At 42.7% G+C, this 27,272-nt stretch overlaps 1 protein-coding gene across 23 annotated transcripts in view; it reads left to right on the forward strand.

Moving 5' to 3' along the window:
• Nucleotides 1-27,272, forward strand: part of SPECC1 (sperm antigen with calponin homology and coiled-coil domains 1) — a 317,948-nt gene that overhangs the window by 193,485 nt on the left and 97,191 nt on the right. For 21 of the 23 annotated variants that reach the window (XR_012425372.1, XR_012425373.1, XR_012425374.1 and 18 more), the window contains one exon: nt 13,273-14,852. The exons of the other annotated variants lie outside the window; for them this stretch is intronic. Coding sequence is in view for 18 of the 21 variants with exons in the window: in XM_074018821.1 (XP_073874922.1) it covers nt 13,273-14,852 (1,580 nt within the window). In the remaining 3 variants the exon portion in view is untranslated. The remainder of the gene's footprint in view (nt 1-13,272; nt 14,853-27,272) is intronic. 23 annotated transcript variants of the gene reach the window in all.

The following is a 27,272-nucleotide window of genomic DNA, read 5'->3' on the forward strand; positions in this document are numbered from 1 at the left end:
GCTAGGGGGTGTGACTAACTCCACATGTCCCCAGGCCTTACCTTACTTAAGCAGGCAAGTTACACAGTAAGAGTCATAGTGGCATTTTATGACGCATTTAGGAGGCCTAACAGCCTTTGAATTGTATAACATTTCTTGCATAAATTCTCTTTCAAAAATCCTTTCATGATTTACACAGACCATCTGAAACATTCTTGGACTTTCTGACTTGCCCTAAACATCCCTCCTTTTAAATAACCAGTCATTTTACTTTAGAAGGAGAATTTACCATACCAAGATCTTTTCTTATATAAAATCTTTCTTTATAATCATCTTTGTATAGCTAGGGGGCACGGCCAATTCCACATGTCCCCAGGCCTTATCTAGAATCTAATGGCTTTAAGGCAGGTAAATTGAACAATTTTTAAAAGTTTAGCAGTGTATGACCTTAAAGCATTTAGCAAACTTAATATCTGACCTGCATAATTTAGACTAAATGTTTTTATTTTATCAATAATTTTTAAAGCTGTTTGTATTTCCCAAAGATTACTAAGGTTACATGAACTAAAAGGCATTACAATTTTTATTTTGCTTTCAAAATATTTGATTTAAGCACTTATTTTTGTTTCAGCCAATTAATTAGACTTCTTTTATATCAACATTACACATAATATGTATATAGCTACACAGAAAGACAGACGAAGATTACTATAGTAGTTGTAAGATTTTTCATTTGCCAGTTTTTAAGTTTCTTAATTGGATTACTGGCTTTAAGATGAAGCCCTTGGAAGAACAGGACCAGGAAAGGGGGTCTCTGGTGCCTCCTGTTTTTCCCAAGGAATTCAGGCTGTTTGAGCCTGAATATCTGCTTTTAATTAAACTGATTTTAACCATAACACTGTTTAATAAAGTCCTTTTAGAATTTCTTATGCCAAACAGCCAATATTTCTGGCTTTTGAACTATACCTAAGGTAACCTCCAAGGTGCTTAGAGGAAGGAAAATTTAAGACAGTTCATGGAGGAGAAGAGAATAGACAAGGTCACACAGATATTAAACCAGAAACAACTTCCTAGAGAAGGAATCGAACCTGAGCTGCCACTGCGAAAGTGCAAAACCCTGGCTTCTGAGCTACAGCACAAGACGGTCTCTCTTTCCTTTCCCAGAAGGAATCTAGAGTAATTTTGAGCTTGCAAAGGCTTTTAAGTAATATGATTTTTAGATCTAACTATGACATGAACCCTAAAATTCCTGTTCCCTGCAAGGCAGAGACCAAAAGTACTGGCACATGGTTACAAGGTCAAGCTCCCAAGGACATAAAACAATGTGGAGACTTCATCCACTGTTTTGTTTGTTTCAGGGACCTGCAGCCAAGTTTGTTACTGACCAGCTTGCTGGCTCATCTTGAAAAGTGGACCTACAGGTGTTCTAAGCCCGTGTTTTGTCCTAAAGCATCCCTTGACGCAGAAAAACAAATTCATAGCACAAAATACACCAGCTTAAGACTAGCCTTAGAATTTTTTTTTACATTAATCAAAACATTACAGAGGAGATAAACACTGATTTTTTTCCCCCTATTCATTGAACTGTTTGCACAGAGAGTGAGAAGCCAGAAATCTGACTGGTAAGAAATTCTCACCCTTTTGCCAGCATGGCAGGCTTCTGGGTTCCCTTTCCCTGAGTGGCACTAGTGATCTGGCTTGCAGCACCATTGCCCTGGGGGCCAAGCCTCATCATAAAGGAAAATTACTTTTCTTTGTTCTGGCCAGAGCAAAATACATGTGATGAAACATAGACATTTAGCCACTCTGCTTAGCACCCAGTATCAAACTGGAGAGGCTTAAATTTGCCCCCATGGGGCCCGTCATCTTTAATCCAGCCTCAGACTTACATGGCCTGTGGGCAAGGTGGTTGCCCTGAGTAACAGAAAAGATAGGAAAGGAAAAGGAGAGAGAGAAAAACATTGCCTGTAGCAGGGTGGGGAAAGCGAAATGATCAGGGAGGTCAGAGAAAGACCCACCCATTGCAGTGACATTGAAAAAGTTCAGGTGGCTGCTTCTCAGTAGCAAAGGGATCTTTTCCAGCCATCCCATCAGCTCTTAAGTTTCTCCCATGTCCCATAGTCCTGTACATGCCTAACTGTCACCCACAGCCATTAGCAAAGAGTGCAAGGCAGATTAATCCAAAGAGAGTAGCAGTTAACATCCCATAGTGCCAAACCTGTTCTTACCCAAGAAGGCCTTTACCAAGATGGGCCTCTGACCCCCTAAATCTTAGAAGGGACACTAACCCAAGGTCCTTGCCTTTTATTAAGAGGGGCCTCTAACCCACTCTCTTAGGAGAGACTCGAACTCCCCTAAGTTGGGCCTCTAACCCAATCCCATTCTTTACTTGGGTGCTCCACCACTTACCCAAAGTCATCCAATCAGTGCTGCATTCTGTTTCCTTTGGTTGGGGGTTCTCCTCAGTATTGTCCCTTTTGTGGTTTGTGAGAAAGATGTTGCCGGACCCCACCACTTACCCAAAGTTAGCCTTTGGGTTGGGGGTTTCTGCAGTATAATTGCTTCCATGGTCTCCAGAAAGATGTTCTAGGACTGCAGCACTTACCCGAAGGTACCGTTGGGTCAGGGTTTCTGCACCTGGGTTGCCAGAAATACGTTACAGGAAAGGGGGCCCGATCCAGACCCCAAAAGAGAATTCTTGGATCTCACGCAAGAAAGAATTCAGGGTGAGTCTGCTGTGCAAAGTGAAAGCAAGTTTATTAGAAAAGTTGAAGGAATAAAAGAATGGCTACTCCATCGACAGAGCAGCCCTGAGGGCTTCTGGTTGCCCATTTTTATGGTTATTTCTTGATGATAACTAAACAAGGGGTGGATTATTCATGCCTCCCCTTTTAGACCATGTAGGTTAGCTTCCTGATGTTGTCATGACATTTGTAAACTGTCATGGCGCTGGCAGGAGTGTAGTAGTGAGGACAACCAGAGGTCACTCTTGTGGCCATCTTGGTTTTGGTAGGATTTAGCCAGCTTCTTTACTGTAATCTGTTTTATCAGCAAAGTCTTTATGAGCTGTATCTTGTGCCAACCTCTTATCTCATCTTGTGACTTAGAATGCCTTAACTGTCTGGAAATGCAGCCCAGTAGTTTTCAGCCTCATTTTACCCAGCTCCTATTCAAGATGGAGTTGTTCTGGTTCACGTGCGTCTGACGTTTTTGTTATATTCTCTTTTTCTGAGATAGAATCTCTGTTGCCCAGCTTGATGTACAGTGGCGTGATCTTGGCTCACCGCACCCTCCACCTCCTAATTTCAAACTATTCTTCTGCCTCAGCCTCCTGAGTAGCATGCCACCATGCCTGACTAATTTTTGGATTGTTTAGTAGAGACAGGATTTCACTGTATTGGCCAGACTGGTCTCGAACTCCTGACCTCGTGCTCCACCTGCCTTGGCCTCCCAAAGTGCTAGAATTATAGGTGTGAGCTACTGCGCCCGGCCTGTTAAATCCCTTTTAAAAAAATACTCTCTATCCAGTCATTTGTTCTATCAAAGAAACTTCTTTTCTGTGGCACTTTGTCCTCTTGAATCAGAGATTTATTTTTCAGACTTGTTCCATGGGTATCATCTTGAGACTTCTCTAGACTGGTTACTGCTTCTTCTTCCTCTTTGGTTTCCTCCCTTGTTTTTCTGGAACACATCCTCAAATAACTGCCTTAGAAAGGGTATTATCAGTTTAATTTTCTCAGTTTTTGCATGCTTTAAAATATATTCTACCTCTGTGATTGATTTATAGTTCATCTGGGTAGAGAAATCTAGGTTGAAAATCATTTTCCCTCCGAACTTTGAAGGTGTCTGCTTTGTTGTCTTCTAGAATTCAGTATTGCTAATGAATGATAATGGCCAGTCTCATTCTCAGTTCACATCCCTTCTCCAAACTGTTAGACATTTTTTGTGTTCTGAAACTTTTTAAAAGATATATCTTCATGTGGGATTTTTTTTCATTCATTTTGCTTGATAGGAGTTCTGGAAACTTATGTTCTTCAGTTTTGGGGAATTCTTTTGCTCTTTGATAACTTCCTCCACTGTTTCCACTGTATGTATTTCTAAAACTTCCATTAATTTATTGTTTAATCTCCTGGTTTGATCCTTGTGTTTTTAATCTTTTCTGTTTCCATCTCTTTTTGTTTTGTTCTGCATATTGGAAGAGTTCCTTGATTTTGCATTCCATCCCTTCTGTTGAATTTTTAATTTGGCAAACATACTTACATTTTTTTTTTTTTTTTTTTTTGAGACGGAGTCTTGCTCTGTAGCCCGGGCTGGAGTGCAGTGGCCGGGTCTCAGCTCACTGCAAGCTCCGCCTCCCGGGTTTACGCCATTCTCCTGCCTCAGCCTCCGGAGTAGCTGGGACTACAGGTGCCCGCCACCTCGCCCGGCTAGTTTTTTGTATTTTTAGTAGAGACGGGGTTTCATGGTGTTAGCCAGGATGGTCTCGATCTCCTGACCTCGTGATCCGCCCGTCTCGGCCTCCCAAAGTGCTGGGATTACAGGCTTGAGCCACCGCGCCCGGCCCATACTTACATTTTTTTAGAGCTTTTTCTTGTGTTACCTTTATTCTTTCTTCATAGCATCCTGTCCTTGTTTTCATGGACATACGTCACCATGAATCTCAACCCTATTAGGGAGGCCTTCCTTGAGTTCCCTGTATAGATTAGCCTTCTTTCTCACCAGCGTCCCTGCTGCCTTGACTCTGCATTCCAGGGCCTTTGCACATTTTATGCATTCTTTCCTTTCTCCCTATTATCTAGTTTTGTCACAACGTAATTATGCTTATCAAGTATACAGCTTGATATTCAGATCTGTTGCTTCAAGGGGAGGTCCATACAAGAGAGTTAGTTTGGGAGTCATCAGTATACAGGTGGTTTTGAAGATCGTAAGATCAAGTAAAATGACCAGAAAGATATTTGTGGCAATTGAAGGCCCAGGACTTAGGTATGAAGAATTCTAGCATGTAGAGAGGGGAGATGAGGAGGCAGCAAAAGAGTCAGAGGGTGACTGCAGAGGTAAGAGGAAAACTAGGGAAGTTTGGCACCAGAGGGGCGTTTCAAAAAGAAAGGAATTGTACCAACTCTGCTGAGAGGATTGCAAATATCTCTTGCCTGGGACCACATGGAGTTCACTGATGATGACTTTAGTGGACAGTGTTTTGGTCAAGTAATGGGAGTGGGTAGAGGAGTAAATGAAGAAATGGAAGAAAAGCAGTGAATGTAACTCTTGAGGATTTTGCTGTGAGAGGAAAGAAATAGGATATTTATTAGCTGGAAGAAGATAAGATGTGGATTCTATTTTTTTTTTTAATTGAAGAGAATTAAGCATATTTGAATGCCAGTCCAGAGGGTCCAGTGGAAAGGGAATGATGTCCCACTAAGTCACAGGATGTATTGGGGACATTGAGGATACTGGCTAGAGTTAAATGGGTGTGTTGGAGAGAAAGGAAAACAAAAGATGCATGAGGGTGGATACACCAGTTGGGATGAGATTACATGTAACTTTGAAAGCCAAGGGAAGAAGTTTGACATTGATGCAGCAGGAGATAAGAAACATGTACAGATTCTGGAACAGAAGCATCAATGGGATATTTGGGGGATATTAGTCCAGTGTGCCCTGAAGTGGGGAGAGGCTGGAATCAGGAAGACCTGTGAGAAAGCAGTTTCAGAGAATTAGGTGGAATAGTCTGAGGACCTGGACTTGATTCAGATCAAAAGGAAAGGAAAGGAAAAACATGGGAACATTTCCAAAAACTGCTAATGGGATTTAGTGGCTGACTGGTTGGTTGTAAAAGAAAAGGGAAGGAGATTTTAAATATGATTATCAGATCCTTGCTTGGGGGTTGGCACCACTGTCAGATGTGAGTAAAAGGAATGATGGAAAGAGGAAACAAATAGTCCATGAAGTTAGCAGCCAGTGAAAAGTTGAGAAGGATAAGATTAAGGGAAAAAATTGGATTTGACATTGAAGAAATTATTGGAACTCCTTGAGAAAACAATTTATGAAGAGTGATAGTTTAAAAATCCTAATAGTTTAGGTTCTTAAAAAAAAAAAGCAAGTTATCTTGTAATTTTGTGGTGTATGAAGATGCTGAATTTTCATTTGTGTCTCCTACCTGCCACTCCATGAATACTTGTTGAATACATGAAAAAAAACCCATTTATTTCAGATTGTTACCATTTCCTTAATCAGTTCAGGTTAGAGAGATGACCTACCAAAGAACAGCCCCACTAGCATGTTCTTTGGGCAAGATGAAGGGTGAAAAAAAAAGGACTAAAATATTTTATTTTCAGCTCATGAGAATCACCATGGAAGCAGTGTTTAGTTATCTGATCCATGATTTAACTGATCTTGCTATTGCTATTTTAAATGTATTCTTTGTTCTCCAAAAATATTTATTTTTCCCACCCCATCTCTATGTATATTGTTATGATAGAATTTATTCCTTCTGTTTTTATTTTTTTACATTAACTTTTCTTTAAAATAAGTAAATTGATTGATTGATCAAGACAGGGTCTCACTTTGTCATCCAGACTGGAGTGCAGTGGCACAATCTCGGCTCACTGCAGCCTCCATCTCCTGGACTCAGGTGATCCTCCCACCTCAGCCTCCTGAGTAGCTGAGAATACAAGGCATGGGCCCCCACACTCAGCTAATTTTTAAATTTTTTGTAGAGATAGGGTTTTGCTGTGTTGCCTAGGCTGGTATTGAACTCCTGGGCTTAGGCCTTGGCCTCCCAAAGTGCTAGGATTACAGGCTTGAGCCACCATGCCCAGCCAGATTTGTTTTGTGTTGAGACACACTTTATTTTTTTATTTTATTTATTTATTTTTTTGAGACAGAGTCTTGCTCTGTCGCCCAGGCTGGAGTGCAGTGGCCAGATCTCAGCTCACTGCAAGCTCCGCCTCCCGGGTTTACGCCATTCTCCTGCCTCAGCCTCCCGAGTAGCTGGGACTACAGGCGCCTGCCACCTCGCCCGGCTAGTTTTTTGTATTTTTTTAGTAGAGACGGGGTTTCACCGTGTTAGCCAAGATGGTCTCGATCTCCTGACCTCGTGATCCGCCCGTCTCGGCCTCCCAAAGTGCTGGGATTACAGGCTTGAGCCACCACGCCCGGCCTGAGACACACTTTATATATTTATCATGTACATAATGTTTTTGAAATATATGTGTACGTTGTCGAATGGCTAAATTGAACTATTTAACATTTGCTGACTTCACATACTATTTTTTGTGAGAACACTTAAAGTCTGTTCTCTCAGAGATTTTCAAGAATATAATACATTGTTATTGAGTGTAGTCATCATGATGTACAGTAGATCTCTTGAGCTTATTCCTCCAGTCTAACCGAATTTTTGTCCTCTGACCAGCACCTTCCCTGCCCCTCCAGAAGCCCCTGGCAACTCTACTCTGCTTCTTTGATTTCAACTTTCTTGGCTCCACATACGAGTGAGAGCATGCAGTCTTAACATGGTATCCTCCAGGTTCATACGTGTTACCACAGATGACAGAATTTCCTTCTTTTTAAAGGCCAAATAGTATTACATTGTGTATATATTACATTTTCTTGATTCATTCATCCACTGGTGAACACTTAGGTTGATTCTGTATCTCGGCTATTGTGAGTAATGGTGTGGTAAACATAGGAATTCAGACGTCTTTGTGACATGGTGATACATGCTGATTTCATTTCCTTAGGCTATATATGTGGTAATGGGATCGCAGGATCATATGGTAGCTTTTTTTTTTTTTTAGATGGAGTCTTGCTCTGTTGCCCAGGCTGGAGTGCAGTGGTGTGATCTCGGCTCACTGCAGCCTTCGCCTGCTAGGTTCAAGCAATTCTCCTGCCTCAGTGTCCCAAGTAGCTGGGGTTACAGGCATGTGCCATGGCGCCCAGCTAATTTTTGTATTGTTAGTAGAGACAGAGTTTTGCCATGTTGGCCAGGCTGGTCTCGAACTCCTGAGCTCAGGTGATCTGCCCGCCTCAGCCTCGCAAAGTGTTGGAATTACAGGCATGAGCCACTGTGCTGGCTTTATTATTATTATTACTATTTTTTTTTTTTTTTTTTTTTGAGACAGAGTCTCGTTCTGTAGCCCAGGCTGGAGTGCAGTGGCGCGATCTCGGCTCACTGCAAGCTCCGCCTCCCAGGTTCACGCCATTTTGCTGCCTCAGCCTCCCGAGAAGCTGGGACTACAGGCGCCGCCACCACGCCCGGCTAGTTTTTTTGGATTTTTAGTAGAGACGGGGTTTCACCGTGTTCGCCAGGATGGTCTCGATCTCCTAACCTCGTGATCCGCCCGCCTCGGCCTCCCAAAGTGCTGGGATTACAGGCGTGAGCCACAGCGCCTGGCTTTTACTGTTGTTTTAAATAGAGATAGGGTCTTTCTCTGTCACCCAGCCTGGAGTGCAGTGGTGTAATGTGAGCTCACTGCAGCCTCAAACTCCTGGGCTCAAGTGATCCTCCTACCTCATCCTTTCAAGTGGCTGGGACCACAGGTGCATGCCCCCATTCCCAGGCTAATGTTTAAATATTTTTGTGTAGAGATAGGGTCTCACTATGTTGCCCAGGCTGTTCTTGAACTCCTAGTCTCTGATGATCCTACTGCCTTGACCTTATTTTTAATTTTTTGAGGAACTTCCATACTGTTCTCCATAATGGTTGTACTGATTGATATTGTCACCAACAGTGTACAGGGGTTCCCTTTTCCTCTTCTCCACATCCTCACCAATACTTGTTGTCTTTTGTCTTTTTTTTTTTTTTTTGAGACAGAGCCTTGCTCTGTTGCCTAGGCTGGAGTGCAGTGGCGTGATCTTGGCTCACTGCAACCACTGCCTCCTGGCTTTAAGTGATTCTTCTGCCTCAGCTTCCTGAGTGGCTGGGACTACAGGTGCACGCCACCACTACCCGGCTAAGTTTTGCATTTTCAGTAGAGACGGGCTTTCACCACGTTGGCCAGGATGGTCTTGATCTCCTGACCTCGTGATCCACCCGCCTTGGCCTCCCAAATATAGTACCCATTCTAACAGGTGTGAAGTGATATCTCCTTGTGCTTTTAATTTGCATTTCCCTGATGATTAGTGCATTTTTTTCGTATACAGTTTGGCTAACTCCTGTTTTCTAATTTATTGCACAAATGTAATCATAAAAGAGAAACAGGAACATTACTCACAGACCAACCAGCTTAATACTCAACTGTTCTCAATATTATGTGTTCCATTATAGTTTGTGAATGCTTAGTTTGATGTACTTGTGATTGACCGCTGTATAATTTTTCATTGGCATTTAGAAAATGTCACACTTCAAACATGTTTCTTCTTTACGAGATGGAGCTTGCTTTTATGCTAACTTCTTGGAGTCAGCCAGCCTCCCGGGGATGTTTCACGTAAGTGATGGTGGGGTGGGAGGAACACAAAAGATCCAGTGGTGCTGGCTGAGCCAATCCCTGTTCCACTGGCCCTTCTCTCCACTGCCCCTGATGTGGTGCTGTGTAAGGAAGCATGGCCAGCCTCAGGGCTTCAGAGTGCTTTGGTTAACAGTGAGGTCTGACTCCCACTGCTAGAAGGAGGTGTCGTAAGCTGTAGGGCTGTTGCTCTTTACTCTTCTCTGTCATTACCCACGAGGAGGTGTGTTTGGGCTGGAGGCCTGGGCTCACGTGGAGGGTGTGCAGCCAAGACCATCATCATTGGTCTGATGGTGAATTTTAAGCAACTCTGAACCTAACCTGTGCTCCGTAACAGTTTCTGAAATGAGGTATACAGAGATGGGAAGAATCTTTTGGAAAACAGAGACAGACATAGTAAAAAAAAAAAAAAAAGAAGAAAAGAAAAAGGGAAAAGAATAGATGTAACAAAAATACAGCTGGATTGTACATTTCATAATACACATCCATTCATAAATATACTTTAGTTTCATGGTTTTTAAAAATTCCTAGTAGTATAGATAAGGGAGAAGTAACACTTATGGGGAGAACAGACTACAATTTGGCAGCAAAAGGAAGGCGTTAAACTGTAGCTGGAAATAACAACAGAGTTGATCTGTTCTATATTAGTTCTTCCGTCTTCAAAACCAACAAATGATTGCAGGTTTAAAAAAAAGAAAGTGGCTGGACATGGTGGCTCACACCTGTCATCCTAGCACTTGGGAGGCCGAGGCGGGCAGATCACCTGAGGTCAGGAGTTCGGGACCAGCCTGGCCAACATGGTGAAACCCCATCTCTACTAAAAACAAAACAAAACAAAACAAAACAAAAAAAAACCAGTAAATTAACCGGGCATGGTGGCTTATGCCTGTAGTTCCAGCTATTCAGGAGGCTGAGGCAGGAGAATCACTTAAACCTGGGAGGCAGAGGTTGCAGTGAGCTGAGATCGCACCATTGCATTCCAGCCTGGGCAACAAGAGCAAAACTGTGTCTCAAACATATAAAATAAGAGTTAAAGAAAGAAAGAAAAAGGTAGCCTTAATTTAGTGATGCTATTAAGAATAACAAACGCCTGTTTGATGATCAGTCCTGGACTCTCAAGTTTGCCTGTTCTGACTCAAGTTATGGTGAAACTGTAGTTATCTTCCAGTTTTTAATACGGTCCTTGCTGCAGTGACTTCATTCTAGAGAACTGGCATTACAAAAACATTGTAGTGCTTAGTGGTTTTAATACTCATTTCACAAGAATAATGAAATAAATCTTTTCCTCACTGAGTGTGTAGTATGATGCAGGTGAGGTATCTGACACCTGAAAGTCAGGCTGACCCATGAACGACACTGGCTTGAATTGCGTGGGTCCATTTAGATGGAGACTTAAAAAAATCAATACATTGGAAAATTATTTGGAGAGTTGCAACAGTTTGAAAAAAACTCAGATAAACCGAGTAGTCTAGAAATACGGAAAAAATTGAGAAAAAGTTATATATGTCATGAATACATAAAATACATGTAGATACTGATCAGTTTTATCATTTACTACCATAAATATACACAAATCTATTATAAAAAGTTAAACTTTTTCTAAACTTATGTACACGCAGACTATACATGGTGCTAGTCATAGCTGAGAGAAATGTAAACAAATGTAAAGATGCTGTATTATAACTGCATACAAGTAACTATAGTACATACAGTACTTCTGTAATAATTCTGTGGCCACTTCCTGATGTTGTTGCAGTGCGCTCAAGCATTGCGGGTAGCCGCTTGGAAGGCACTGTGATGCTAGTCATCTCTGTGGGAGCAGTTCCTCTCTCCAGTACACTTCAGATCACGGTGAAAAGTGACCTCTTAAGGTTCTTGAGTATGTTTTTTTGTGTGTAGTGCAGTACCACAAACTTTGAATAACACTATGGGACCCATATGAAGTGCCACTAGTGATACTGGCAGTGCTCCCTAGAAGCCAATAAAAGCCCTGACAGAATTGAATTGCTTGAGGAATGGTTGCCTGCCGCTTCAGACAGATGATTCGTTTTGCAAACAGATGATGTAAACTTATGGTATTGATAAATACAGTATGGTACTGCAAATGTATTTTCTCTTCCTTACGGTTTTCTGAATAACATTTTATTTTTTTTCTATCTCACTTTATCTTAAGAATACAGTATGTAATACATATAACATACAAAATACGTGTTAACTGTTTATGTTATCAGTCAGGCTTCCGGTCAGCAATAGGCTATTAGTAGTTAAGTTTCTGGGGAGCCAAAAGTTATACACAGAGGTTTGACTGCATGAGAGGTTGGTACCCCTAACCTCCAAGTTGTTCAGGGGTCAACTGTAGTCTGTGATATACTCTTGGCTTTCCAGAAACTTAATTTGAAGAAGTTAATTTAAAAACTGTAGTTTTCTGTGTATTAATTTGACAGTTCAGCCTTTATTAGATCAAAGTTTCAAATGAGCTCAGTTGTTAGATGTTTTGTAATGAATGCCATCAGCCTTTATGTTGTCAGGATCCAGGATGTTTAGATGTGTGTTTGTGCAGGGCTCAGAAACAGTCTTGGTGGTAGGTTTACAGCTGCCCATCTTCTTAGGTGCAGAACCTGTTCTGGGGCTGTTGCCAGTCTATGGGAACATTCCCTCCTATGCCCTTCCTACGCTGCAGAGGCCTACAGGTTGATGACCACTTCTGGGACCCTTTGTTAGACCTCTCACTCAAAGCATGTAGAGTTGTGTAAGTGACAGCAGCCAGCCTTGACTCATCAGATAGTCTTTGAGTTTGTAAAAGAAAAAAAAAATGTCCAGGATTTTAATTTACACTGTAACATCTGAGGTGGATTTCAATTCTAGAGCACGATAGAGACTGATGTCTGGGTTTCACCCCTAGGATTGTTTTTACATTGTCCATGCTATAGTACAGATGAAAATGAAAGATAATTATTTACATCTTACATTTCCTGTTACAAGTATTCTGTGTTATGTCTGTATCATGTCAAGTACCGTAGGTATGTTCTTATTTCATTTATTCTTGTTTCTTCATGTACACAAATGAGTGCATCATTTCCAGTTATGTCAAAAGTGATATGTCATTGTATCAGATCCATCTCTCAGTATTATCTGTATCTTCTGATGTCTTAATCAAATTTATGCTGTCAAAATATGTTAATGATGTTTTTTAAAGTGTTTATTGAGAAATTCACAAAGAACTTGTATTTTGTCAAAAGGCCATTGTTTAGTTGCCAGCATTATCAGTGCAGATGTACTAAATTGCAAGTTACAGAAAACCCGACTCAAGGTGACTTATAGGAAGGGTATTTACTGGCTTGCCTATCTGCAAGGCCAGCTATAGGCCAAACTTCAGGGTTGATTTGATTTAGCAACTCAACAATGCTATTGAGAATGTAGTTTCCTTCTTCCTTTTCTGCCATCTGCATTCCCACCTTCCTCTTGAGAGGGCAGGGTGGTTAGCAGCCATTCCCGCACCTACACATTTTCTCACTCTTGTCCCATGGTGTTTAATAGCTTGCCCAGAAAAACTTCCCTTTGTCACATTGATCTTAAAATTGAGCTGTGTGCCCATTCGTGAACCAGCAACTGGCTGGGGATGGGGTCATCCTAAGTAGCTCAGGCTTGGAGTCAGCCTCACCCAAAGTATAGGGCTGTGGGGAAGAAGCACTGAAACCCCAGTCAGAACTGGGTGATTAGCTAGAGGAGGAGGAAATGGATGAAGAGTGACAGCCACAGTCCACTGTGCCATGTGATTTACAGTCATTTGGGTTTTGTTTATAAGAGTACTTGCTTTATTTTTTCATTTTTTTTTTCTTCTTCTGTCTTTAAGGGGCCTTTACAACAACCAAACGGACAGGCATTCCAGCGCCACGGGAATTTTCGGTAACTGTCTCAAGAGAGAGGTCTGTGCCACGTGGTCCTTCGAACCCCAGGAAATCAGTGTCCAGTCCAACTTCTTCCAACACTCCCACTCCTACCAAACACCTGAGGACCCCTTCCACCAAGCCCAAGCAAGAGAATGAAGGTGGAGAAAAGGCTGCGCTTGAGTCCCAAGTTCGGGAACTTTTGGCAGAAGCCAAAGCAAAAGATAGTGAAATTAACAGGCTTCGAAGTGAACTAAAGAAATGCAAAGAGAAAAGGACTCTGAGCGCTGAGGGGCCTGATGCTTTGGGCCCAAATGTTGATGGAACATCAGTCTCCCCAGGTGACACAGAACCTGTGATAAGAGCACTTGAGGAGAAGAACAAGAACTTTCAGAAAGAGCTTTCCAATCTAGAGGAAGAAAACCGGGCCCTGAAGGAGAAACTGATCTATCTTGAGCACTCCCCAAATTCAGAAGGGGCAGCAAGTCACACTGGTGACAGCAGCTGCCCGACATCCATAACTCAAGAGTCAAGCTTCGGAAGCCCAGCTGGAAATCAGTTGTCCAGTGACATTGATGAGTATAAAAAAAACATACATGGAAATGCATTACGGACATCAGGCTCCTCAAGTAGCGATGTTACCAAAGCTTCTTTGTCGCCAGATGCTTCCGACTTTGAGCACATTACAGCAGAGACACCCTCAAGGCCCCTGTCCTCCACCAGTAACCCCTTTAAGAGTTCAAAGTGTTCTCCCACTGGGAGTTCCCCAAACAACGTAAGTGAATTGTCCCTGGCTTCCCTCACAGAGAAGATACAAAAGATGGAAGAAAACCACCATAGCACTGCAGAAGAACTACAGGCCACTCTACAGGAACTATCAGACCAGCAACAAATGGTGCAGGAATTGACAGCTGAAAATGAGAAGCTGGTGGATGAAAAGACGATTTTAGAGACATCCTTTCATCAGCATCGAGAGAGGGCAGAGCAGCTAAGTCAAGAAAATGAGAAGCTGATGAATCTTTTACAAGAGCGAGTAAAGAATGAAGAGCCCACCACTCAGGAAGGAAAAATCCTTGAACTGGAGCAGAAGTGCACAGGTATTCTTGAACAGGGCCGCTTTGAAAGAGAGAAGCTGCTCAACATTCAGCAGCAGTTGACCTGTAGCTTGCGGAAGGTTGAGGAAGAAAACCAAGGAGCTTTAGAAATGATTAAACGTCTGAAGGAAGAAAATGAAAAACTGAATGAGTTTCTAGAACTGGAACGGCATAATAATAACATGATGGCCAAAACTTTGGAAGAGTGTAGAGTTACCTTGGAAGGGCTAAAAACTGAGAATGGATCTTTGAAGTCTCATTTGCAGGGTGAGAAGCAGAAAGCCATAGAGACCAGTGCCATGGAGCAGACGGCAGAGAGCTGCGAAGTTCAAGAAATGTTGAAAGTAGCCCGAGCGGAGAAAGATCTACTGGAACTGTCTTGCAATGAGCTCAGACAAGAATTACTAAAGGCAAACGGTGAAATTAAACATGTTTCCAGTCTGCTGGCAAAGGTGAGAAGAGACAGCTCTTTACTGGTATTTGCTCATCCTTGTTCACATTTCTGCCCTTAACCTCTAAATTCACAGAGCACAGAGAAGCATTTTCTTAGTTTGTTTCATTCACGAAGCCAGCATTCCGGCTTGAAGGCCTGTTAGATCGACGACAGGTTGGGATTGGGGATACAAAAAGGAAACACCCAAATTTCTGATTATGGGTGGTTCAAAGTGTACTGGGGATGTAAAATCAAATCAGAGTATGATGCAGTGATAAAGAATATCATAGAGCCTATGCCCAGGCTCTAGTCTAGTGCCAAGATGAGGGGGGGCCCTGGTATAACATGGGGGTCGAGGGTAGCACAGAAGGACTTCCTGGAAGAAATAGCAACTGAGCTGAGTTCTGAAGATTGAGTGGGAGTTTGCCAGGTCTGTCAGCCTGCTTTTAACTGCCAGTAACAGACAATGAAATCACTCCCAATTTTCCACCATAATATTACCACTATTTTGGTGTTTTCTTCCAGATATATGTGTATGTATGTGTATCATACAAGTTAAACAAATTTATAATCATCTTGTACATGTTATTAACTTTCTTTTTGCATTTAGCATTTTAGAAATATTAAAATTTTTCTCAGTATATTCCTATCATTAAATATTCATTTAAACATTCTTTTAAAGGCCAGGTACTATTTTAATATAAATATTTCATATTTATTAGGTCCCTGTTGTTGAAGATATATGTATTGTCAAATATTTGTGGTCTTTCCAGTCTTTCAATATTATAAATACTTTTTTTTTTTTTTTTTTAAATCTATCTTACTGTTTATTTAGGACAAATTCCTAGACGATGACTTACCGAGTCAAAGAGTATAAACATTTTAAAGACTTTCAACACAGTCAGCCAGATTGCCCTTCGGAAATATTATGCCAGTTTATTCATCCTAGTGGTCATGAGATCATGTGCTTCCCTGAGCCTTTGCCAACACTTGGTATTACGTTGTTATATCATTTAAATATGTTAATCATTTCATTTTTTTAACCTTTTTTGCTTGGGAAGATCTTCCATAGCCCAAGAGCAAATAAATAATAACTTTTCTTGTTTTTTAAAAAATAATACTTTAATCAGCCTGTAATTTTGTTTTTTGATGCAAGAATTGTGGTGATTATATGATATTCTGCCCGGAGCAGTGCTGGAGAGGTGCAGAGAGATGGCCTCCTATTTCTTGTTTCCTCCAAGTTCTGGGTCTGATTTAGGGATCTGCTGGCAAGAGGGATTCAAAACATCTTCCTACCTTAGGTCAGGGGTTGGCATTGTTTCAAGGAGCAAATTATGCCATGAGCTCTCATTTTCCTCCACTGCTTCATCTGTCTTAAGATGAGTCCGTTGCAACCTGATTCTGCGTTTGGCCATCTGATGGACTTACTGGTGGGCCGTGTTAAGGAGTTTCTCTCTTTGTCTGTATTCTAAATTTGTAGGTATTTTATTGAAAGTATGGAAGTAATTCCATTAGAGGTTACTAGACAGGCTTTGCATTAGGTTTTAATGTCTTGTGGAATAAGACTATTCTTTTTTTACTTTAAGATACTCAGTACTCTCTGGCAAAATGTTTCATCTCCCATGTGCACCTTCTTGATGTTCTTTCTCAGTCCCTCTGTAGTTTTGGTAGTTTGGCATTACATGAAGTGTATGTGTCAATGAGAAATAATCTGACATCTTAAAAGTAGCTTATTTTTTTCTCATCATAAAATATTTTCATTACAGAGGATTTAAAAAGTACAGAAAAGTATAAAAAAGAAAAATATTACCTTTAATCTCACCACTTGGAGAAAAACTGCTAACATTTTGCTATATGTCCTTTCAGGCCTTTTCTCAGTTTATACATGTTTGAGCTTGCATAAAAACTTGCATTGATATGATTATGATATTTTGTCTTCCTATCCAGAAGAGTATGTCTGTCCACATTCCATTACAAAGAACCAGTTGGATTAGTTTATCTATTCCACTGTTAATCTGTTTCTGATTAACTTGTTTCTACTTTTATCTTTATTAATTTTTTTGTCCTATTTTTTGTACATTTTGGTTTCTTACTAGTTTCTTCAGTAAAATTCTTTGTTCATTTAACTTTTTTTATCCTTGGTTGTTAATGAAAGCATTTGAAGTTATTATAGCTTAGGTAAATAGAGGCAATAAAATCTAGAATCTTCTGGAATAAACTAAATCTAATTTAAAGGAAAGTGCATTTTCGGTAGAGTGCAAGGCACAACATATATATTTAAAATCAAACTGTTGTTATTCATATATCCTACATCTTATTGCGTGCTAACTAGAATTATCAAATACTGCTAGTAAGAGGGGAAAGGTCCTAGCTAGTATTTTTGGGTGAGAGTTTGAGGTAAAGATGGAGGCATGCTATTATATAGGGTTTCTTGTATATCTATCAAAACCCTAGGTCTGTGATTTTGTGCTGTCTTATGTGCACAGAGACTGATTTGTAATTGCAGTGGACTTGTAACATACTAATCTTCCTACCCTTTTACATTACTGTAGAAAAAGCAAAACACAGACCTGCTAAATGGACTAATACTTACTGTATCTCTACCACAGACTATCAACTAATCCGCCAACAACCATGAATTTAAATGATAATACTTAAGAGACTCATGTCCAAAGGATAATAGGAGAAGTTTTAGCACAAAACTGTGATGAAGGATCTAACATGCTGGACTGGGTCGTCTTGACTTACCCAGTGAGCAATGATATGACTTCGGGCAGGCCCCTTTACCTTGTGCGGTGTGGAATATAAGCGTGACGGTGGATGGATCCTGGTCTCGTATCTAATTCCAAGGGAAGCATTTAACATTTCATCATGATGTATGTTTTTTGTAGGCATTTGGTACATACCTTTTATTATGTTATGCAAATATTTTGCTAAGAGGTGTTTTGTTTGGTGGTTTATTTTTATTTTTATTTTTATTTTTTATTTATTTTTTATTTTTTTGAGACAGAGTCTCGCTCTGTTGCCCAGGCTGGAGTGCAGTGGCGCGATCTCGGCTCACTGCAAGCTCCGCCTCCTGGGTTCCTGCCATTCTCCTGCCTCAGCCTCCCGAGTAGCTGGGACTACAGGCGCCCGCCACCTCGCCCGGCTAGTTTTTTTCTATTTTTTAATAGAGACGGAGTTTCACCGTGTTAGCCAGGATGGTCTCGATCTCCTGACCTCGTGATCCGCCCGTCTCGGCCTCCCAAAGTGCTGGGATTACAGGCTTGAGCCACCGCGCCTGGCCCTGGTGGTTTATTTTTAGAGACAGGACCTCGTTTTGTCACTTAGGCTGGAGTGTGGTGGCGATTATAGCTCACTGCAGCCTTGAACTCCCGGGCTCAAGGGATCCTCCCACCTCAGCCTTCTTGGTAGCTGGGACTACAGCCAGGCACTGCCATGCCTGACTACTTGGCTTGTTTTTAAAGGATGAGGACTGAATTTTTCTACAGCTAATGATGTGATCTGATAGTTTTTATGTAATCAAGTTTTTTTCTCCTTTAACTTGTTAATGAGGCAAGTTATAACAGCAGATTTTCTAAGGTGCTCTAGTGTGAAATCATGCTTGCCTTCCTGGGGTAAATCCTAATTCTTCAGTTTTCAGTGGTTTTACTTGACTTTTTGCCGAGAACTTTCAAATATAGCTGCCTTCAGCAGGTATCGGAGTAACTGTCCTGTTAATCACCAAGCAACTACGTGTATCCCATGAACAGTGCATTCATCCACTCTGATGCTTGGCAGAAGGTGAATATTGTGAAAAAGGATACAATAAGCTATTTACAAAGGGGGAAAGCAGTGCCAAACCATCCTATGATCTAATAGATTCCGTAAATCTATGTAAGTTTCCAGTTAAGATTACTCAAGTGACCCAGATACTGTCAAAAGAACCTATAAAAAGCCTTGAAAAGTGCTTTTTTAAAAATAGGAGGTAGGTTTCTTCCTCATTCAATACATGGAAAATTGGTAGGATTTCTACAGTATTTTGTAGGCTTTTTTTCTCCCCATTTCTTTTTCTTCGTTGGTTTGCTGATCTCTTTATTTTTTTCAACTTCTCTGATATACCCCATATGCATTTTGATGGCCGCTTAATCTGTAGTCACATGACATACTTCCGTAAAACTTTGAGGATGGGTCTGATTTCCACAGAACCCAAAGCCACCACTCCTGGGAGCCACACCTGTCCCTGCCCTAGCTAGCAAGCAGCATAGAGTTGTATAGGATTGTTGTTTTTCCAGACAATAACACGGCCCAGCTTTAATTTTCTTTTTTACCTTTTCAGTTGTTTGGGATCTTGATTTCAAGTTAGAATATCTTTTCTAGGCTTGAAACCTAGAAGTTTTAAAAGCAAAACATCTATTTATTCCCCTGAGGTTGAAGCTTGTAGGTGGTATTCTTAGAATCTTAGTTCTTTCTGCAGAAACTTGGGGTCCACTTCCAGAAGAGTAAGGAGATTATAAATAACCACTTGGCATGAGTGGTCTGGGGGAGGCAGCAGAGGTGAAATGACTAGTGTGCTGCCTGAGTGGGTCCTGGAGCCAAATGATTTTGAGTGGCCACTGGTCAGAGATTGCAGAACCAGAATTTGAGGGAAATATGTGGCAAATAGATGATCCTGTAGCTGTGACATCGGAATAGGACACCTTAAAGGACTTAAGAGATCTGGAAACCTGGTTTAAACAGTCAGGTGGGCCAGAAGTCTATCCAGGTGATGTATTGGTATATGAGAAACTGCCCTCCTGTCAGCGGCATGAGCCAGGGGACACTCCCTCCACCCCAGTCCCTAAGGGTGGGAGATGGGCTGTGGCTGCCCATGGTGCAGGCCCAGGCTGTGGCTGGCAGTGCTGTGGTTCTGGGCCTCCTGCCAGGGATGCAGGACAGCTCAACATTGCCAAGCATCTTGGTCCACCTGTTGGTGACTCGGGGCAGGCATGTTTCCTGGACACCTGGGTCTTATGGGGAGAGGGTTTCCCAGAGCCTCCCAGAGCTTTCCCTTTTCATCTGATTGGTGAGAACTGGGTCACACAGCGCCCCCAGGCCATCTCTCTTGAAATCACAGTTGCAGCCTGATTCTTGAACAAAATTGGGATTCTGTTAGGAAGAAACAAGGTGGGGGTGGCTTTTGGTGGGGAATGGGCACTTGCCCCATCAGGCCTCCACTCCCTCACCTTTCCCCACAAAGTACTCACAGTGATCTGATCATATGGTGCCTTCCGGTGCTGCCTGGGGCACCACATGCTTTGCCCAGCGCCCGGCTCCCACCACACCTCAACTCGCAGTCCCACCCCACATCCAGCCATATTCCCACCCCTCCCTCCATGCCAGGCCTGGCCGGGCCAGTGCCTGTCTGGCAGTCATGTTTGCTCAGGGGGCTCTCGGCCTGAAGAGACCCCACCCCACTCACCATTAGCTGGTCCCTCCTGAAGCTTTCCGCCTCAGTTATAGGGTCTTCAGCGAGGCATTCAGCTCTGCAAGGCCCTGTCCCGTGGAACTTCAGACTCATCTCAGTAAATGACATTATTGTCACTCAGCCAAGGTCACTCATGGGAGCGCCTTGATCCACGCTGGCCCTCAGAGGATTCAGATGTGCGGGAACTATTTGGGGCGCTGCAGGGAAACTGAGGGAACCTTCTGCCTGAGTAGCCACTGGCTGCTGCTGGAGAGGTGGGAAAGTTACTGAGCTGAAAACATGGAGATTTCCGTCACCTTCAGCTCACACATGAGGCATCCCACTCTCTGGCACCAAACATCAACTCTGGTGAGCAGAGGCCTGTGGCTTCGTGCTGGGAAGGAGGACTGTCAGCAACTCCTGTCAACAGGGCTTATTTTCCAGCTCCCCTGGGCAAGCCATGAGGATGTGGAAATCGAGGAGGCCTGTGGAGGCTGCTGGGGAGAGCCCCGCAGATGCTGCACCAGGAAGCCTCTGCTCAAGGGGCTGTGCAGAGCCAGCTGTGCCCCAGGAGCAGAATCTTCTGGAGATTAAACTACAAAGCCAGAATGCCTGTGCAGCCTTTATTATGTGGGATATGACAGGCATGTGGCCCAGAGTTCATGGCATGTGTGCCAGCTCCTCCCCTGACACCCCCAACTCTCTGTTCTTGAAGCCCCTTGAAAAGGAGCAGAAGTTTGGTGGAGACAGTCGGATGATTTGAGGAAGGGTGGTCTTGTCAGTTGGGCAGATCCGCAGTACGTATGGCTCCACAGGGGGCTGCTTCCCAACCCTGCTTGACCCTGCTTCGCTCCGATGACTTGTTTTCTCCCGCACACGTTAATGCCTTTTGTGAGGTGAGGCCTAAGCACTCTCTCTTCCTTTCACATGACCTCGGGACTCATCTGTGAGCCTGGTGATGCCCAGCACTTCTCTCTCCAGTGCGAGTTCTTGGGAAGTACCTGGGTGGAGCCTTGCTGCTTCGAAAGGTCCCTACCAGGGTACAGCTCCTGCTTCTGAGGCTTGCCTCTGAGTTCCTAAAGGTGAAATACAGATATTTACCCTCATCTTTGAGTTTTCCAACAGCCTTTCTCCGCTATAACTGAAGTGTAAATAAACTAACATTTCCTCCTCTCCCTTGGTGGAGCAGCATGGGCCAAAATAATAATAATTCAACTTCAGGCCAATAAGAATGAACTATGGATGATTATCAGCAGTGTCTGTTCACAACAGGGCTAAGAACTGAGCAGAGGGAGTTTTGCAGTACCCAAGCTAGATGCCAGAATAGAAGCACCCCACATTCTTTCTCATTGTATTAGTTCATTTTCATGCTGCTGATGAAGACATAGCTGAGACTGGAAAGAAAAAAAGGATTAATGAACTTGCAGTTCCACCTGGCTGGGGATGCCTCACAATCATGGTGAAAGGTGAAAGGCACATCTCACATGGTGGCAAACAAGAGAAGAGAGCTTGTGCAGGGAAACTCCACCTTATATAATCATCAGATCTTGTGAGACTTATACTATCAGGAGAACAGCAAAGGAAAAGACCTGCCTCCCTGATTCAATTACCTCCCACTGGGTCCCCCTGCTAACGTGGGAATTCAAGATGAGATTTGGGTGGGGAGACAGCCAGTCTGTATCACTCATGGTAAAGTTACTCAAGCTGTCATTCCAAGTTTATTTCCTTTTAAATGATACGTAATTTTAGCATTGCAATTTATTCCATCTATTAGATATTCAGTAAATACTTTTCAGGTGAATGAATGAATGTCACAGAAACTTGCAACAGAATTGAGAGGCTGCTATAATTATATTAATATGTTTAAAAAGTAAAGTTTGTTATATTTTAATAACAGCAGTAGTATTTTGGGGCTTTATATGCGCTAAGCACTCTCAGAGCTTTTCCATCATTTAATCTTATTTATCATCTTAATCGTACACTGTTGATTCTTTTGTCTAATATTTTTTCATTTGAGCAAACAGAGAATGATTAAGTTATTAGCCTAATGGATTGATGAAATGAAGCCAGGAGTCAAAGTTAGGTCCGACCTTAGAGCTCTTATTCTTTTTTTTTTTTTTTTTGAGACATGGTCTTGCTCTGTTGCCCAGGCTGGAGTACAGTGGTACGATCATAGCTCTCCGCAGTCTCGAATTCCTGGGCTCAAGTGATCCTCCCACCTCTGCTTCCCAAGTAGCTGGAATTACAGGTGTGCAACACCATGCCCAGTTAGTTTTTTATTTTAATTTTCATAGAGACAGGGTCTTGCTCTGTTGACCAGGCTGATCTCAAACTTCTGATGATGATCCTCCCGCACCTCAGTGCCTCCCAAAGTGCTGGGATTACAGGGGTGAGCCAGTGTACCTAGAGCTCTTATTATTAATCACTGATTTAGACTCTTGCCCAGTTACCTGAAAGCAAAGAAGAGACAGAAAAACACTTAAAGCAGAACTAAGTGTAATTAATACGTTGTCACTGTTGTCTTAAGGCCAAAGCCCTTTGATTTGAAGAAAACCACCTTTGAAAGCCTCGTTCAACTAGGAGAGTTTTACCTGATTATAATACAATGGAGAAATTCTGAGTCATCAAGAAATGTTGTTTTATTTGACCTCTAGCCTGAATCTTGAGGGGAGAGGGGATGAGCTGACCCTTGAGTGTATGGGGTGGGGACTTTGGGAATGCTGCCGGAAGAGAACAGCAGGTCCTAAGGCCAGAAAGCCTGGCCACCAAGGAAGTGATGCAGGTAGTTTGTTCTTGTGGGAGTGCACAGGGTGGTCAGTGGAAGTGGCCCAGAGGAGACACCAGGCAAGCAGTTAGATTTTATCCTCAAGGCAGAGGGAGTCTCTGAAGAATTTTTTTTTAAATAACAGCTTTTATTGAGATATAATCCATTTAAATCACGTAAGCCTGTGGGTTTTAGTATAGTCACACAGTTGTTCAACCATCACTACAATCAATTTTAGAACATTTTGATCACCCCATAAAGAAATCTTAACCTACAGCAGTCACCCTCCAAGACCACCTCCCTCCTAGCCCCTGGCAACCACAAATCTGTGTTTTGGCTCTGTGGACTTGCCTCTTCTGGATGTTTTATACACATGGAACCCATGCTCTGTGGCCTCAAGCAGTCCTCCCACTTCAGCCTCCCACAGTGCTGGAGAGTTTTTTCTGTGCTCTGGATACAAATCCTTCACTAGACAAATGATTTGCAAATATTTCCTCTCATTCTGTGGGTTATCTTTTCATTGTCTTGATAATATCCTTTGTGGCACAAAATTCTTTTTTATTTTTATGAAGTCAAATTTACTTATTTTTCTTTGGTGGTTTGTGCTTTTTGTCAGAGGAATTTTAAGAGAGTTATGGAATCACATTTACTGTTGAGAAAGATGACTTCAGCCACAGGTGAGAAAGAATGAAGGACAGAACAGGGAGTGATGTGGGTGGGAAGTTGAGGACTGGAAAGACACCCATTTTATTTATTTATTTGTTTGTTTGTTTATTTATTTATTTATTTATGAGGCGGAGTCTTGCTGTGTCATCCAGGCTGAGTGCAGTGATACATCTCTGCTCATTGCAACCTTTGCCTCCTGGGTTCAAGCGATTCTCCTGCCTTAGCCTCCTCAGTAGCTGGGATTACAGGCACTGGCCACCATGCCCGGCTAACTTTCCTATTGTTAGTAGAGACAGGGTTTCACTATGTTGTCCAAGCTGGTCTCGAACCCCTGACCTCAAGTGATCCACCTCAGCCTCCCAAAGTGCTGGGATTACAGGCGTAAGCCACTGCACCCGGCCTGGAAAGATATTTAGATGTTAGATGTGTAGAAGGGAGGCTCCGTAGGGTCGGGTGACTGATTTGACGTCAGGGATGGGCAGCAGGAAGGCATTTCAGCCTATTCATAGATCTCCAGCTTGTGTGATTGAATGTGCGGTTGTGCTGCTTCCTGGGAGAGGAAACAGAATGTGGGGCAGGCGTGAGAAGGGAGAGTTGTCTGCTGGAGCCAACAAGGATACCCAGGCCTGCAGGCCCAGGCTGCTGTCAGCACCCGCTGATCCAGCCACAGAGGAGATCCGGGAGCCCCTGCCCTTCCAGGCCAAGATTCCTCCAAGGCAGGGACCTTGTGCTTGAGGTCTCTCTTTGCCCCTCCAGTACCTTTAGAAGCTGTAGAAACCTGTCTAGACAGGATGCTCCATGAATGCATTTCACATATACTGAGGTTTGTGAGGAGTCTCCACAGTGTCAGAGGAGGTGGTGACCCTGAAGATGAGCAGGTGCGATTCTGAATTCTTGACCATTCTCTGCCCTAGTAGATGATCTCTTTTTAAGCACTCGAGATAACTTGATTGAATGGACTGTATAATCACTATATAATCAACAGATTAAGTCAAAAGCCAAGTGAAATGACAGACTTACACAAGAGGCAGTTATGGGGGGTTTACGAGTCAGGTATCTTCCTTCTCCCCTTGTACTGTTTTCTAATAAAACTATCTGTACAACTTTAATGTTACTGGAATTTACTCAGAATTTATTATAATGATCTCACTCTGTCCATGTCTCTATAGTACCATGTTTTTGGCATGTGACTATTTGAATGAAGGATTAAATAATTTCTCAAAGCCACGGCATAATTCTTCAAGATACTGTCTTTGCTATAAAAATGTACTAAAAATAACACTGAAATGTTTGAGCCGCATTTTGTCTCACATAATGCTTTTACATGAATGTACTGTTTTCTTGGTTCTTTATGTATTGATAATGTTGTTAGGTTATCTATAAACCTAATTCCTTATTCTCTTTAGTCCACAGTCTCTATTCTTATGGCTGCTTTGTGTAGGAGAAGAGCTTGGTTCTTAGATATCTCTAGCTTGATTACCTTTCTGCTTTTGTTCATCACACTAAAGAAAGCTACATAGATGCCCTGATAGAGATCTTTATTCAGTATTGTCAAATTATCTGGTGTCAAAAAACAGAAACCCTTAAGTAACTTTGCAACTTCTCATAAGGGCTTGCTACATAATAACAGGCAGATATTTTTATATTCACTTTACAGGTTAACATATGAAGAGAGGGAGAATTTAAATCACGTGAAAATAATCATCCAGCATGTATCAAGTGGCTGAGACCAAACCCTACCCTTGGTCAAACCATCACAACCCGTTGTTTACTCCTCTGAGAGAGGAGACTCTAGATGTGTGTGTTGCCACTAGCATAGGAGTGGTCTTAATATCTGCAGTCAGGGAGAGTATCCCCCCCACCCCCAACCACTTCCTCTTTGCAGAGCACTCATCTGGAGATGCCTGAGGCCCATCGCCTTTTCTTAGGGCGCTGCTTAATGTCTAATCTAATGCTTTGACCCAAGCTTGTGAAGTGACACTGACTCAGCCACCAGACTTAACTTTATCTTCCAAGTAAGGAGTTTGGGGGTCCTGAGACTTTATTTTCCTTTACAAGTGTCTGACAAGCATGGTGTGGGGGTGGGGTAGGTAGAGGAGGTGACTCTTGCTAGGATTCTGGAGGGGTCTGACTTCAGAGCTGTCTGCCTGTCCTCTGGGCCCTGCTTAGGGGCCTCTGCTGCCATATGCCTTGGGCACCTGGTGGAAAGGAGTGGCTTTCACTGTCCTCTCTGCAGGAACCCTTCCTGGGAAGTTTGTTTGACTCTATTTATAGTACAAGTCCACTGGCTCCGTATCTACAGAAAGTTGATCTTTGAAATTGAGAGATGCTTGGGATGCCTGAGAGTGATTCCTTTTTTCGAGGGAAATGTTGAAAATCACATTGCTGGGTGTCTAAGAGTGTGATTCTTGACATAGAGAAGTTAAACTCTAAGGAGCTGACCAGTCAGGCATGTTGGGCGGTCTCACTGTAGTTCCATCTTCAGAGGGCTGAGGCAGGAGGATCAGTTGAGCCCAGGAGTTCAGCCTAAGCAACATAGCGAGACCCCATGTCTAAAAAAAAGGAAAAAAAAAGAAAATCTCAAGCAAGGGAAATGCAAAGGAGCTGGCCAGCAGAGAGACCAGCAATTTGAATAGGGCCTGGATCCCCTGCAGTCGTGGAACGGTAGGCTTTGGTCTCAGCCACTTGATGCATGCTGGATTACTCTTTTCAAATGATTTAATTTCTCCCTCTCTTCATATGTTAATCTGTAAAATGAATATAAAAATATCTGCCTGTTATTACGTAGCAAGCCCTTGTGAGAAGAAGTTGTGAAGTTACTTAAGGGTTTCTGTTTTTTGATTTTTTTTTTTTTTTGGTAAATAAAAGAGCTTTCTGGAATATATTGTTAAACTTGAGGTAATTATTCCAACATCCAAGAAGGATGAAGTGATGTGTGCATGTGAAACAAATGCTGATTTGCAGGTGCCCTCCCCCATGCCGAGTTACCTAACTCCCCATGCCATTTTAATTGGGGTGAGATGGGAAGTAGAGGGGACAGAGCCTTCGAGGGGCAGCAGCCTCACCTGCATGCAGAGGCCTTGCTCAGGGTACTCCACCTCTAGGCTGCCTCGTTACATCCTCAGTTTAATTCCTGGCCCACGGTTGTCCCAGCCAAGTCACATGCATGTTTCTAGACTCCAGGTGACAGGCCCTTAGCCTGAGGACTCCTCAAAATGTAGCCAGCTAGCTATGCAGAAGGCCACAGTCTGCCCCAGGATGCAAGACTCAAAAGCCACCTTCTGTTGCTGCTTTTCAAATGATTTCAGACGTTAGCCTTCCAGGATCTAAAATGCATTACTTCTTTTCTCCTTGAAAGTCATCTTCTGGCCAGGCACAGTGGCTCATGCCTGTAATCCCAGCACTTGGGAGGCCAAGATGGAAGGATCACTTGAGCCTGGGAACCTGGGCAACATAGCAAGAACCCCCCCCCCCCAAAAAAAAAGTAACTGGGCATTGTGATGCACACCTATAGTCCCAGCTATGAGGGAGGCCGAGGTGGGGAGAATGGCTGTAGCCAGGAGGTGGAGGCTGCAATGACCGTT

The sequence above is a fragment of the Macaca fascicularis genome, chromosome 16 (assembly GCF_037993035.2).
Source record: "Macaca fascicularis isolate 582-1 chromosome 16, T2T-MFA8v1.1".
Taxonomy (NCBI): Eukaryota; Metazoa; Chordata; class Mammalia; order Primates; family Cercopithecidae; genus Macaca; species Macaca fascicularis.